At 44.0% G+C, this 15,819-nt stretch overlaps 1 protein-coding gene across 1 annotated transcript in view; it reads left to right on the top strand.

Moving 5' to 3' along the window:
- Window positions 1–175: 175 nt before the first annotated feature.
- The window catches only part of VPS35 (VPS35 retromer complex component), a 49,628-nt gene continuing 33,984 nt past the window's right edge, over window positions 176–15,819 (top strand). Inside the window, exon 1 of the mRNA XM_065416334.1 lies at window positions 176–238. Within this exon, the coding sequence (XP_065272406.1) occupies window positions 236–238 (3 nt within the window). The 5' untranslated portion in view covers window positions 176–235. The remainder of the gene's footprint in view (window positions 239–15,819) is intronic.

Here is a 15,819-nt window from a genome sequence, read left to right as displayed (position 1 = left end):
GGCAGGCGTGACGTGAGCCACCACCTTGGCAGGGAGTATTCCTGAAACTCATTGGCTACCCCGTGCGTCAATCGTGGCTCACTAGAACCAATCAGCCTTGACACCTTGACTTCCTTGGAGTCGGCCAATGAAGAGGAGTCGCTGTTGGGGGGAGGTGGGGCTTCGAGGAGGCCGTGGAGTCACATGACAGAGAGACGCTGTCTGGGCTGGTGCTGGCCGCGGGCTTGGAGCGATCATGGTGAGTGGGGTTGGCCTGCGAGCTAGAGACTGGGGGGCGGCGGCTTGTGGCTCGGGTAGGCCGGGGGCTGCCCTAGCCTGCGGCTGGAGGCGGGCGGGGGTTGCAGCCCTGCATGGGCCCGGGGGCGGGGGGAGGCGGTTGGCCTTGCTGCGCTGGGGTGAGGGGCAGGCGTCGAACAGTCCAAGGCCCTGGCTCCGGGGTGGGAGAGAGGCAGCCTCGTCCGCGTTCCCCCTCTTGCCCTAGAGGGGTCTGCACCGGAGGAGTGGGGTCAGGGCGCTTCCTGTGCCTGGGCGGTCTGTGCTAGCGTGCCCCGGGCATGAACAAGTGCAGTAAAACGTTATCCTTGCTCAGGCCACCAGTGCTTGGCAAACCCAGCAAAGTCTAGCTTTAAAACCAACCCACCTCTGCGATCGTGTCACTGTTCCTTCCCTTCTCCAGTGCTCTACACAGACTGTAGCAGCTGACTGTGAATCCACTTCTGTGGCGGCTGAGAGCTTGTTTATATTTTGGGGTGGAAAAATCCCCAGGTTTTTTTTTTTTTTTTGGATAAGGCTGAAATTCCTTTAGTTTGGTGCTTCTGGGTCTGGTCCAGTTCAGCCCTCGGTTATGTTGTTGTGGCTCTGCAGTGACTCTATTGAAAATGCAGTGGCTGGCGTTGATGCTGATATTTTGAGGAGAAAATTTGGCCCGTGGCTTTTTTGTCTGTCTGTGAAATGGGCAGAAGAATGTTTGCCTTCCTTCCTGGGCTTATTTTATGCTTATAAACCTCTCAGAGATTCTTGACTAAAATGTGAGTTGTTGGTGCAAATTATAACTATTAATCCACTAGTAGGGAAATATCTAGGTATCATTGAATTTCACAACAAAATATTTGAATATACATGGGATGTATGTATTTTATCATAGCGGTGCCTTAACAATGCTTTTGTGGTTAAACTTTAAGTGCGGTTTGCCAATAGCAGGAGTGGCACAGTAAAAGTATTAGTAATATCAAAGCTACAGTTAGGATAGAATTAGTGTCCCCATTCCAATGTGCTGTCTACAGTCACTCATAACATTCCATAGTTTTCATCTTTCAGGCTGATCATTTCCAATCTGGGTCTCTGACTAAAATTGAATTTTCTTTTGGGTAGTTTGAACAAAAACAGTTCGCTAATTGGAGCGCATGGACATTGAAAATATTTTGATAGGTTTGTTCTTGTTTTTGAACAGTCCTACCGTTGAAATGGCTGGGGAGACAAACCTGAAATTTGGCATGGAGAGAGCACTCATTGGGTAGCGTCTTATTTTCAGTGGAATACTTAAAAAGTTTTGACTTGAAAGTTGTGATATTCTTAAAATTGAATATGTTCAGTGTGTTTTGCATTGTGTATTATTGCTAAGCTTGTAACGTGTGCAGTTAGGAAGGCAGCACTGCACATTCAGGTGTTGACTAACTTAGCTATGGAATGAAAAAACTAGTGATAGTGTGCAGTGAATGAGGCAAAGATCTTGTCTTATTCGCTGAACATCTTATAAAGTAAAAGCTGCATAGCTCTGAAACTTTGCAGGAGAAAAAGGACTCCCACAGACTTCCTAGGTTTGCAATAGGGAGTCCCTGCCCTGCATATCTTATCAAGGTGTGTGGGGACATTTCATTTGAAACATGCTAAGAGGACTTGGGTTGTGTGGCTAAGCATTCAAGTCAGGCAATGACAAGATAAAAGTTCAATGAGTAGCCTTATCTCTGTTCCTCTACGAATACGTTGTGGTAGTCGTTAACTAAATGATCACATAACTTTCTCCAACCTTTGCTATATATATAGTGCCTAGGAAATGCCATACTAGGTCAGATCTGATGTTCATCCAGTCAAGTATCCTATCTTTAATAGTGGCCACCTGACACCAGAGGCTTCAGAGGAAGGTGTAAGAACTCTGCAGTGAGCAGATAGGGATAATCTTCTCCCCTTTAAGGTCCCTAATAGAGATTGGCTTAAACCAGTGGTTCTCAACCTGTGGCCCAATCAGCACAGAGTTGTGACGTATGTCACATCCTTAGGGCTGGGGTAGGCGCGAACCGGCTGGTCCAGGTTCCCCGGCCGTGGCAGAGTTGGGGGGGGGGGGGCGCCGTGGCAGGTTGGGGGCTGGGCTAGGTTGGGGACGGGGGAGGGACGCCCCCTCCCCTGGCTGTGGCAGGTCCCCGGGTGGGTTTCCTGAGCACTTGCGCGGCGCTAAGAAGCGTGCTGCACGGCTGCAGAGCTTACAGGGAACTTAGCTACCTAGTCAGGCTGTAGAAAAATGTGTTTTGTACTTGAGGAACAGTACATGATCATCTGGAGACTAGCTGAAAATGCGTAATTAGGATTTGTCTGCACCACAGGTACTACAGCTGCAGCTATGCTGCTGTAGTGTAGACACTACAGTGATAGAAGGGGTTGATCATTGCTGTAGTAAATCACCCCCCTCTCCTGGAGAGGCGGAAGCTGCGTCGATGGAAGAACCATTGACCTAGCGGCATCTACTCTAGTGGTTAGGCTGACGTAACTATGTCTCACAGGGCATGAAATTTTCCAGAAGCCCGAGTGGTGTAGGTTGACCTAAGTTTTTAGATGTAGACCAGGCCTTCGAAAGGAGCAAAGTTGGAGTTACACATGTAACCCTACTTTACCATTTACTGACTTGCGTGCCCAGCCAGGTAACTCTAACGTAATAAGATTTACAAAGATTGGCGTTGCAAATCCCTTTTTATGGGGACTTGTAACCTCACTCTTTTATTTTGTGTAGTGCTGAAAGCTGCTACACAGATGCAGATTTTTCTTTAAAAAAAAAAAAAAAATCTAGTAAGTTGCTTTAACTTATGCACTTTATGAAGATCCGTGAACTTTACAGTCTGTTCAGAAGAGAAATTTTCGTCTTACAAACTTTAAAATATTAAGTTTATGGAAAGTGTAGAGCAGTAGCTGGTGGTGGTGTTGTTGTTGTTTTTTAAGTGTTTCATTTTAAAATCTGTATCTATCCTATACCTGGCTGTTGTGATTCTTCCTCCTCTCCCGCATCTGAAAAAAACTCTTCTGGGGGTGAGGGTGTGGGGGAGAATGGGAATAGGTGGTGGTGGGGATGACCATGTTCTTCCTGTTAAATTAAACATCGGACATATACTACATCAGGGGTCGGCAACCTTTCAGAAGTGGTGTGCCGAGTCTTCATTTATTCACTCTAATTTAAGGTTTCGTGTGCCAGTAATACATTGTAATGTTTTTAGAAGGTCTCTTTCCATAAGTCTATAATATATAACTAAACTATTGTTGTATATAAAATAAATAAGGTTTTTAAAATGTTTAAGAAGCTTCATTTAAAAGCAAATTAAAATGGAGAGTCCTCCGGACTCTGGCCAGGACCCAGTCAGTGTGAGTGCCACTGAAAATCCGCTCACGTGCCGCATTCAGTACGCATGCCATAGGTTGCCTACCCCTGTACTACATCATTCACGTTGTAATAATCCATTCCTCACGCAAGATACATACTGTTCAAAATGAAAAGGTTGTAGTTCTATAAATAAAACAATTTTACTCTTGAGGGCATTCTGTGCCAAACATGTAAAATTCTGCGCACAATATTTTAAAATTCTGCAAGTTTTATTTGTCAGTAAATAAATGCAGAGGTTCCAGCATGGCAGTGGAGAGCACAGGCTACTGGCTTGCTGAAAGTGGGAGATCACTCTGCAAGCTCCCCCACCCCCGGGACCCGGACTCCATGGTGAGGCTGCACCCGACCCTGACACAGCACAAGGCCTGGACTTGCCCCAGAAACACTCTGGGCCCTGCTCCTCTGTGCCAGGTGCACCAGCTGTGGGGCAGGCAGTCTCAACCAGGCAGGATCCAAGTGTGGAGGGGCTCAGTGAGGGAGGAATCCAGGTGTGGGGTGAGAAGATTCTGTGTGGGACAATCTGGGTGCAGGCAGCTCTGTGGGGGGGTCTAGATATGGAGGGATCTGGATGCACAGAGGCTCGTGGGGGGTGTGTGTGCTTTCCAGGTGCAGAGTGGGGTTTGGGTATTGAGGGCTAGGGGGGTTCTGGATGTACCTGGTGAGGCTTGGCAGGGGTGTCTGGATATGGGAGGTCCAGCTGCATGGGGCTTGGGTGGATGGGGGAGCAGCCCCCTTCCCCCACAGTTGAGGAGTGATGGGGGCAGGAAGCAGAGGAGGATGCTGAGCTTCCTGCAGCTGGGGAGGGTTTCTGGGGGTGGGTCTGACACAGCCCCAGACACTCCTTGCAGGGAAAGAGGAAGTCCTGTCCTCTCCTGCCCAGCCTGGACTAGCCCAGCCCCGTGGTGATTTCTCTCTGCCAGCTGCTCCGGGTGCCTGACACAATTTATCTGCTCTGCTAGGGAGTGGTGTGTGACTGCTCTTGCAGCTTCCCTGTCAGAAAGTCATTTTTCTGCGAGAAAGCAAAGAAATCTGTAGTAGACATGAATTCTGCACACGTGCTGTGGTGCAGAATTTCCCCAGGAGTAAATAATTAGCATCCCAGTCTACCAACCAATCAGGCCTACCATTCTTTTGTATCTGCCTGTAGAGGGTGATATCCTTCAGCCAATTTACTTAATTTTATCACTTAGCCAGTTAGTTTCCTTCCTCCAATGTGTTCAAATGTAAGGCTTTTTAAAAACTGGTAATTCTGAATTCAGCTGCTCTGTATAGAGACTTCTATAATTTTCCAGCATTTTGATGCAACAAAATGTGGCATATTCCTCTTTGCAATGTTAAACTGTGGAAGAGAAGGAAGAAACTCAGAATTATGTGTGTTCTGTTAGCCGTGTAACTTCCTCTTCTTCCTTGTCTGGGGACAACCTATGGCTTTTGTGTTTGGGATCAATCATATACACTAATGGAAAGATTCCATATTTTCTCTGAACTTTGTCCTTATGTGATCCAAAACTTTGTTAATTTATGCAGCCATATGTCCAGTCACACTTGACAGTGGTGTGTTCATCCTGTAATCTGTCAAGTCCATCTGAAGCCACCTTCAGTTGCTTTTGTGAAATGACTGCTATGTTGTGATCAGTCTTTGTGCTTAGTACAAATTTCAGTATAGATTTCAACACAAGGTAGCCGGATATAAATGTAGATAAACAATCTTTTAGGGACTTCCACAAAATATTGTGGAACCTGAGGCATAAATCTTATTTCATTCAGCTAATCAGCTTCCTGATGATTGTAGAAACTCAAAAATCCTTCTCCATTGTGTCTTGGGACTGTGCAGTGCTAATCCTTTCTTGATGAGGTTTAAGTAATGTGGTGAATATTCGTATGCCAAAAGTTCTGGGTAGTTTTGTCAGAGAATTTATAGTCTTTTGTTTATTGTCTGAACAAACAGCAGAGACCTCCTTTATATACTTTGCTCATCTTGGATAGCATCTTCAACACCTTGGACATAATATTCTGCAGTTTTATTTTAATATGCTGAATCTAGTAGCATAACATAGGGACAGACTTTTCACTATATAGATACTTGTAGCTGTTACAGAGTCGCTTCTGGTGTTCAATTAACCATTTTACATCAATGTCAAATTAATTGAGGGGTTGGGTTGTGGGTTTATTCCTTCAATTTTCCCCTCTGTTTCATCACTTAGAGCATTAAGTAATGGACCTGCACAGCTGCAAATTCAAATCTGTCTGCAGGAGTTTATTCAGGGCAAAGTGCTTCCTTCCATCTTTTCATTACACTGCTCATATTATGCTGCACTGAAGGTGGTGGTTAGTTGCAACCTTCTTTTATACTGTCATGGCAAGTCCAAGTCTGTGTGAGAGACACTGTTTGTTTGTTTTTTTTTTTTTTTTCAATATAGTCCATGTTGAAGAGTTTCTATTGCTGGGCATCGTGGAACAGTGACTTACTGAAGCTGGACTTTGATGTCATTGGAAAATGTCTTACTTCCTAGAACATCAAATTCTCATCAATGTTCTGGTCTTCATCTTCAATTAGACAAAGTTTCATTTAGTAGCTTATTTTTGATGTTGAAGAATCTAAAAGGACCCAGTTTTCTATTTCATAGAATCATAGAATATCAGGGTTGGAAGGGACCTCAGGAGGTCATCTAGTCCAACCCCCTGGACCAATTCCCAACTAAATCATCCCAGCCAGGGCTTTGTCAAGCCGGGCCTTAAAAACCTCCAAGGAAGGAGACTCCACCACGTCCCTAGGTAACGCATTCCAGTGCTTCACCACCCTCCTAGTGAAATAGTGTTTCCTAATATCCAACCTAGACCTCCCGCACTGCAACTTGAGACCATTGCTCCTTGTTCTGTCATCTGCCACCAGTGAGAACAGCCGAGTTCCATCCTCTTTGGAACCCCCCTTCAGGTAGTTGAAGGCTGCTATCAAATCCCCCCTCATTCTTCTCTTCTGGAGACTAAACAATCCCAGTTCCCTCAGCCTCTCCTCATAAGTCATGCTCTCCAGACCCCTAATCATTTTTGTTGCCCTCCGCTGGACTCTTTCCAATTTTTCCACATCCTTCTTGTAGTGTGGGGCCCAAAATGTATTTGAGATGAGCATGAATCCTTTCTCATTTTCTAATGCTTTACAATGTTTATATTTTGCTGTAGAAGAATGATTTATTTTCAGTGCTTAAATCCATTTAGTTTCTTGTTTCTTACCACTTCCTTACACTTTAAGGCTATTGAGTCAAACTCTCATACACTGATACCCAGTAATATACTATATTGCCCTTTTGCAGGCCTCAGCAGCAGCTTTCATACTTACTACAGTTGGAATGAGAACTAGGTGAACTGCCTTAGTGAATGCAGATTGTGAAAGCTGAAAAATAAGTAAAGCTGGCTAACCCTTTATACAACCTCATCAGATGCCCTGGCCCACCTTCCAGAAGTCTTTAAGCTTCTTCCAAGCAAAGTCCCCTACTAGTTGACAACTCCGCTTACTGCTTATTGAATGATAGACAATTCTGCTAACTAGCCACACACTTTCTAATTGTCAGTGACTCCAGTTGCTCACTATTCCATCTAGGCTTCTAGATGTAAGAAGAACCTTGGTATCTTCACCACTCAGTTTTTAGAACAGTTAAACTTTTCATTCGCAGGCCAAAATTAGTATTAAAATTAAAAAAAAAAAAAAAAAACTTGTTCAGATAGACCATGTTAATATACATACTTCAAAGTGATATAGAAGTTGAAAAGAAAAAAAACAAACAAACCGCAGCAAGGGATTTTTCCAGCTGTGATAGCATGGAAACAGAAAATATTTCTCTTTAGTGGGCTTATATACTAACTTTCTGGTCTTGAAGAGGTACAGTGGAAGTTATATGCCATACTGAAACTGTGACTGTTAAAAAATTGTATTATTGTATGCAATGTTATAGCTGTGTTGGTGTCAGGATATTAGGGACACAAGGAGGGTGAGGTAGTATCTTTTATTGGACAACTTCTGTGAAGAGAGAGACAAGCTTTCGAGCTTGCACAGAGCTCTTCTTTGAAACCTGAAAAGCTGAACATTTTTGTTTCAGCTGTGAAGATGATTAGCAGTGGAGCAGTTCATGTTGTGGTGTCACTGGGTTCCACAGTTGATACTCAAATTAGGCAGACATCATGCTGTTGGTTGGTTACACTTCCTTCATATTTGGAAGGCTCTCTTTGCAGCCCTGAGGACTAAACCAGTGTTTTTCAACCTTTTTTGGGCAAAGGCACACTTGTTTCATGAAAAAAATCACGAGGCACACCACCATTAGAAAATGTTAAAAAATTTAACTCTGTGCCTATATTGACTATATATAAAGTAATTCTCTTGAATAGGAATCAAATAAACACAAAGAAAGTATTTTATAATTACTTTATTATGAAATAGTAAGTAAACAGAAATATGAAAAATTATAAAATACTTTATTCAGTGCGCAACCTGGGCCTGTTTGGCTGAACACAAAGCTGATATTCTGGCTGGAATCGAAGAAAGACACACACGTAGCTCTTCGTCAACAGCTCTCAGTCTCTCTCTGTATTTAGTTTTTATAGCAATCATGCTTGAAAAGCTCATCTCACACAGATATGTAGTGGAAAATGGGAGCAATGTCAAAATAGCTTTGTTTGCCAGAAGGGGGAACTCCTTGGCAGTATCCAACCAAAAACTGTCCAAAGGTAGATCAGCAAATCTTAGCTTGAAACCACGATTTTGTCTCAGTTCAGTTAGTTCCTCCTGCTCCTGTAAAGTCATGTCCTTTCCACCAACTGATGCTGAGCTATAAGGGTCCCTAACCCAGTCAAGGCATTCAGTGGAGACTGAAGAGAAATAAAATGACAACTTCTCCTCGAGAGTTTTTAAATGTTTAACTATTATCTCACACAGTGCAGCAGTGTGAACACCTTGCCATTGCTTGGTGAGTGTGAACATTTCAAGATTGCCACTTTCCACATGTTGATGCCAGAGTTGCACCTTTGAACGGAATCCATTTATTTTATCTGTACTTGTAAGCAGGTTTTCATTTCGGCCTTGCATTCGTGTGTTCAGTTCATTCAGATGATGAAATATATCTGCCAGGTATGCCAGCCTTGCACACCACTCATCACTTGCAAGCAGCTTTGCGTAATCTGACCTCTCATTTGTCAGAAATACTTTAAGTTCCTCCCGCAGCTCATACACACGAACCAAGACCTTGCCACGCGACAACCACCGGACCTCCGTATGAAACAGCAAGGTTTTATGCTTCGCTCCCATCTCCTCACACAAAGCTGCAAATATGCGACTTTTCACGGGTCGTGACTTTACAAAGTTTACCATGCGCACAACATCATCCAACACATGAACTAGGTCTGCTGGTAAAGTCTTGGCTACGAGGGCCTCACGGTGTAAAAAACAATGCGTAACAATCACATCTGGATTTCTTTCTTCACTCTGCTTACAAAGCCTTTGGTGCGCCCGACCATGGCTGCAGCTCCATCGGTGCAGACACTTGTGCAGTTTTCCCACTTAAGTCCTCCTTGTTCAAGGTATTCTGATGTGACCCGAAAAATTTCTTCTCCTGTTGTTTTTTCTGGCAATGCCTTGCAAAAAAAGAAGTTTTCTCTAATTGCATCACCATCAACAAAACGCACATTGGCCAAGAGTTGAGCATGTCCACTGATATCAGTAGACTCGTCAAGTTGCAATGCAAATTTCTCACTGATACGGATCTTTTCCAAAACCACACTTTCGATGTCTGCAGACATGTCATTAATATGTCTGGAAATTGTGTTGTCTGAGAGAGGGACTTTGGCTATTTCCTTAGCTGCTTCAGGTCCGAGCATCTCCTCTACAATAGCTTTGCAGGCGGGAAGTATTAATGTCTCTGCCACAGTGTGCGACTTTTTTGACTTGGCTGTAAGTTCAGCAACTTGATAGCTAGCTTTAAGAGCTCTTTCATTTACCTTTGTGGTTTTTCTCATGAAAGTTGCCTGTTTCTCCGTGTTTTCACGCAGGCGAACAAAATAGTCCGCATTCTTGTTTTGAAGCGAAGGGTGTTTCGTTTGGAGATGGCGTTTAAGTTTGCTTGGGACCATAGCACTGTTAGCTAGCTTTTCACCATACACCACGCACAGTGGAGTTGGTTTGTTTGCATCTCCGGTGAAAGTAAATCCAAATGAAATATAGCTTTCGCTATATTGCTTTGTGCCAGAGAATTTGCTTGAGCTAACCATCTTTGCTTTCTTTTGATCCCCACTCATACTTGGGCTCTCATCTGGCTCCAAATTTTGTTCAGAGTCCAGTTCTTTCCTTTTCAAAAACTTGTCCATCACTGCAGTATCTCACTGTCACTCAGTACTTACTGCGCTTGTCTCCTCCAGATAGCCGCTGTCCGTCACACTCAGCACTCTTCTGCGCATGTGTCCATCCAGATCCATCAGTCAGCGCTCTTCTGCTCATGTTTCCTCCAAATCCAGATCCATTGGCGCTCTTCTGCTCATCGGCGATCTACTGCGATGTCTCCTCCTGTCCTCCTCCTGTTAGTGTAACAGTGACACCGGAGCTATTTATAGTCCTTAACATCAGTGGTGGGATTCAAAAATTTTAGTAACCAGTTCCGACATTCAAGCATGGTTTAATATTTTTTTCCCACGGCACACCAGGCAACATCTCGTGCCGCGGAACAGTGGTTGAAAAACACTGGACTAAACAACTTTTTAAGAAAAGAGCAGAAAGTGCGCGCAAGAGCTTAGATTCTTCACAATCTGGATATCATCTGAGCAACACAAATAGATCATGCAGGTAGTACCCAGCCCATGGGCTGTATATTTGGCATCCCTGTAGAAAATCAAATTATGCTATTATTTTTTTACAGCAATTGAGTTAGATAAGAATATACTGGCACTTGCAATGCTTATTTTTTTTTCTCTTTCAGATAAATGTAGTGTTAATATTAAATAAATTGACTCAGATGCAGCCATTCTTGTTGTCTGTTACTTCTTTGGCTTACAGTTATAGCCAACATTACAATTTTGCACTGAAAGTAAGAACCTGATTTTATTTGTAGAAGTCTTAGGCTTGGCAAAAGGCTTGCCTAATTTGTGAGCGCAATTCTGTGGTTGTGTATGCAAAGGAAGACTTCTTCATGTGTGCATGAAAACACATGATTTACATATGCAAATGAGAGTGCTCTTGTACACCTGAAATTTTGGCTCTAAAAGTACTTAGATGCTCTTATTACTGTAATATTCTGGAGAGAGAGAGAGGGTGCCATGAAGTCCACCAGCAGACCAAATTCTAGAACAAACTTTCCTGACCCTGGCATTACTCTCTGAGAAAATGTGCTAAATCTGTTAGCAATAGCTCTTGTACTAGTAATTAGCCCTTTTGCAAAAATGGTCTTGTGGTTAAGGCACGGGACAGGTGTAGATTTGATTCCCACCTCTCTGATTTTTTTTTTTTTTTGGTGTGTGTAGGCATGTGACAATTTGTGTTGGTGCCCTATCTGTAAAATGTGGCTAATACTTTCTAAGGTACAAGGATGCTGTGAAAAAAATTCATATTTGCCAGGTGGTCAGTTACTATGACAGTGAGCACCACATAAATTAGAGCGTTTGAAATATGTAGCTCTATGCAGGTCTTATGGTATAACAGTGCTTGAAGAAATCCTCCTGCCTTGTATGAGTAGGAACTTGACCTGGTGCACATCATGAACTTCTGCTATTGATTTAAGAAAATGGATTCTAGCTAGCCCTTACCATTGCAAAGACCGCTTTCAATATAGGGTTGTCTTCCTGAATCTGTAGAGAGAGTTCCTAGGCTGCGGATGTTGCTTATAGCTTTACTAAGCAGTAGCTGAGTGAAATTAATGCTGACTCATGTTGCTGTCAAGAACATTGTGGGACTCAGTGATGCATTCAAGAATCCCAGGAATCTCCATTGTCTACTGCTGTTTGTGGAAAGCTAGTGATTGTCAGAGGTAGGCTGTGGGGTTACTGGGAGGCAAACCCCCAAAAGGGAGATGGGTAGTGGGGGAGGAGTAGAGCAGAGGAGACTGTCTTCTTTTTTCTTTTATTTGCTGTAGAAGCCAGGATCCTCTGGAGGGTGGAGAAAAGACGGAAAGCTCCTCGTTCCTTCTAGTATATGAGGGGAGTGCGAGTGGAGCCTCATGTGTATCTAGCATCCTAGCTAGGAGCTGTTGTAGTATATATAATTGTGAGCGGTGTCGGTTGGTCCACCTACCCGCTAGGGGGCGGTGGGGAGCTACGACGTCACTGGCCGGCCTGGGTCACGCCTCTGCCACTGGGGAATTAGCGGCGGGAAGAGCGCCAGCTAGCGTCCGTAGCGCGCCCCTCAGGCAGGGGAGCGCCGGCAAAGGTCCGTAGCGCGCCCCTCAGGCAGGGGAGCGCTGTCGGGGTTATGGTCCCGGCGTGGGTCGGCCAGGTAGGGGAACGCAGGCCCACCCTACACCACTGTGTTCCAGCCCAGGGCCCTGACAGTGGCAGGACGAGGGTCCCGCCACTGGGTCAGCGGGGTCCTTCCGCTATATAGACTCACCGCGGTGCAGCTCTGTCCCTGGGCTACTTCCTACCCGATTGCTCGTCTGAATCCCTCTGGTCCCGCCAGTTCGTTGGGGTAGTCAGCTATTGGCAGCTCCAGCTCCCCCTCTGGCTCAGGCTCCTCCAGCTCTTCCCGGTCCTCGGCTGCTGGCAGCTCCAGCTCCCCCTCCGGCTCCTCCAGTTCCTTTGGGTACTCGGCAGCGGGCAGTCCTGGCAGCCCCAGTCCTTCCTCCAGGTGAGGTTTCCACTGGTCCAGGGCCTCCCCTGGTGTGGCAGCAGGGTCTGAAGGGAGCAGCCCACGGTCTGCATCTGCCTCCCTCCCTGGTGCTACCCTGACTGAGCTAAGGGCCCCGCCCTTTATACTTCCTGTTCCACCCCTCCCCTTCCGGGGGGTGGAGTGAGCTTGGCCTGGCCCCGCCCACTCAGGCTGAGAGCGCGGCCCTTTACCCTCAGGTTCGGAGGGCAGCCAACCTGGCTCCCTACAATAATGCACAGACAAGGGTGTGTGGTTGGATACTCTGCTAGGAATCTTCCTCCTTCCCAGCTTTTGAGGATAGCCAGTAGGGCTGGGCTTCTTGTCAGGGTGTTATTCCTGGATTCCTTTGATAGAGGTTCTTACCTCGTATTTTATACTTACTTTTTGCCTGGTAAGTAGTCTCTCACTACTATCATCTGTCATATACTTCAAGTCCTGTCCCGCTGAGGTAGTATTATCGTCATTTTAAAAACGGGAACTGACCTTTCCCAGGACCACACCAAGTTCCTGACCAGGCTGGAATTACATCTTGGAAATCAGTGACTTCTCCAGGTCCCTTCCAGCCCTATATTTCTATGACCTCCTACCCCACTATACCATTGTACTGTCCCATATTTAAACATAGTGATAGCTAGTACAATTCTTCTCCCAGCATGGACAAAGCTTATGTGTTAATCATACTAATGAAGTGTCTTTCTTTAGTACACTTGTTATTACTACTTTTATTATCTTTAATACTGGAGACTGCACTATGCCTTGGGGAATGATCTCTGTCCTTCAGAGATGTAATTGTGAATGGGCATAAAATGTGATGGGGATATCTGACTCCAAGTTAATTTTGATGACATTATAGGTTGAATAGTGGTAGTGACTTGACTGTGCTGGGGAGTAATTTGCACCACATCTGTTTTTTTTTAAATAAACATATTAACTCGGATGTACTCGTATAGAATAAAGAATCAATAGAATTATAATGTTAGTATTAAGTTGCAATGGCATCAAATATTTACTTTTGAATGTGATTATTTGAATTTACTGCGGTTATTCTTCTGTGTTTGGATAGGTGACCATCTCCCTCTGCAGACATTGCTTTAGCACTATCTACTTTGTGGCTTATGTGTATGAACAACATTTATCTTAAACCCTGAATTTTTACAGCTGGTACATAATTAACTTCACACCTTTCAGATGAAAAAGGAAAAGCCAAATTATGTGTTTTTTAAACCCAAACACTTTAGTTAGTGAGGGGGGAAATAGAATGTGTTCTTGCAATTATGTACATCTTATTCCTGAAACAAATTGCCTTGTGTTAGTCTGTTCCAGAGGTATGTGTCATGCTGCTTTGTTCAAGGGGCTGGCCAGCACCAAGCTAGGGGAAGATGTGTTGCACCAGAATGCATCCTGGGACTAGTGGGAGCAATGCCTTTTTTTGGACTGTCTAGTAGGGCACAAAATTTGGGTAGAAATATTAGTTAATCATAATTAAGGCTTATCTGTACATGAGGCATTACCCTAAAAATATAGTCCCTAGTTATCCAAATAACACTTAAACACCTGCAGTCAGTTTTTTGTAACTTTCATAATTAGTCATGATAAAAACAGTAGCTTGTGGTTCTGCTTCAGTCTCTTGTGAATTAAATGATTCCTAAATTGCAGTAAACATCTCCCCTTCCTTGTGTTGTTTGCTTTGTAGTAAGCGTAGCCCTCTATTATAAAAAGGGATAATAATAAGGAAGTGACTAGGCTTTCAAATAGGAAGGAGTTTCTTGAAGCAAACGATTGTGTCCACTTCATAGGAAATGGGGTAGGGGATGACTTGTTAGAAATTTAAATAATTTAATGCAAACTGATGCATTGTGCTGCATTTCAGATATTGCAGCCTTAATTTAATATATTTTGCTTAAGTTTCAAACTTGCTGTTTCTGAACTGACTTACATTCCTTACTATAATTCTGCAATGGAGAAATATTTTGTAAAAAGATGCTTGCTATAAAAGGGATTTTGGAATGTGGCAAATCTGTTCTACTAGTTCAGAAGTGAAGGTGCAGTTGATACTAATATTTATAGCTACTTATATAAGATCAGTGTTAATGTACAAAGCCTCAAAACATTGTAGAAGACTAAAATAAAATCTTTTTCTGCTTAGTATATGGGCAGAAAATGTGATACAATAAATGAGATGTTAACCTGGCAAATAACAAAGGAGATTGTATTTGGAGTAGGGTTAGGGAGTACTTGTATCTCTGTCTCCTTCCTCTGGATATGCTCATGATATTGTACCTAATATTTAAGTCCATCATCCAAGCTGCATGCTACTGATGCAGCGACGTCTAATATCTCCATGGATATGTCATGATCCCATTAGTCTTGGTATCAGTGAAAAGATCGTTTGTTCTCTGCTGAAACAGTGATGGGCTCTGAAGGCTGTCTGACATCTAAATCAATGAGAAGGAACCAAATTTGTTCAGAGCTGAAGCTTGCTGGATTCATCAAGGTGAAAAGCTGTGAAGCAGGGGAGCAGAAGTCATAGAATACAGGAAAGACATATTTTATGTTCACTGTCTGCAAATGTGTACTGCACTTCTGATCTGTTAGTGTTCTGCTTCTCTAATATTTGCCCCGGTTAGGGCCATCAGGTACGTGGATAGCAAAGTTTACCAGTAACCTCTAATTCTGCACAAAGATAAATGTTATGGTTTTGAATGGGACTTTGTTCTTAATGCTCCGGGGAGGGAAGCAGCCGTACTCTGTTGCCTCTGAATGTTCTCTGCCTGGCAGTGGTGGTGCAGCCAATAGCCTCTCCATGCTTTATTCTGGCCAAATGTTTCATGCAGGTCCCTGCTGAGCCTGGGTGAGCGTTAGATTTGTTTCCATCATATCCAGTGGCTTTGCTGTAGAGAAGCAAAGTGGGTGGATGTTCTCACTATGGCTGCCCATAGTGCTCCTTTCTACTGTATTGCTTCCAAAAATGGCCTTACATGATCTAAAGCTCTTCCTCTGTAAAAGTGAGTCCAGCTTGGAACGAGGTGAATAAGAGTATGTTCCTATAGCTGTAAGATTATGCTGAACACCTGTTTTAATGTGGCAACACACATTTTGGGATCCCTTCTTTCCTTTTGGAAATACTACTAACTTGTACCTTGATTGAGGCGCATGGGAGAGGCTGCAGCTACATCTGTCTGAGTGGCTTCACTTCTGAAGGAAGCCCCTCCATAGAAACTTGTATTCTACTCACCATCCTTGATGCAAAATCCCCCTCCTGCACTGGATGGAGGAGAGACGCAGAGCTGGAGGTCACTTGAAGTTGTTCTCTAGGTAAGTTGTATTGTAAGGTGTTTTG

The sequence above is a fragment of the Emys orbicularis genome, chromosome 14, assembly GCF_028017835.1.
Source record: "Emys orbicularis isolate rEmyOrb1 chromosome 14, rEmyOrb1.hap1, whole genome shotgun sequence".
Classification (NCBI taxonomy): domain Eukaryota; kingdom Metazoa; phylum Chordata; order Testudines; family Emydidae; genus Emys; species Emys orbicularis.
The sequence above is the reverse complement of the archived record's forward strand: the minus strand, read 5'-3'. Positions and strand labels throughout refer to the sequence as shown.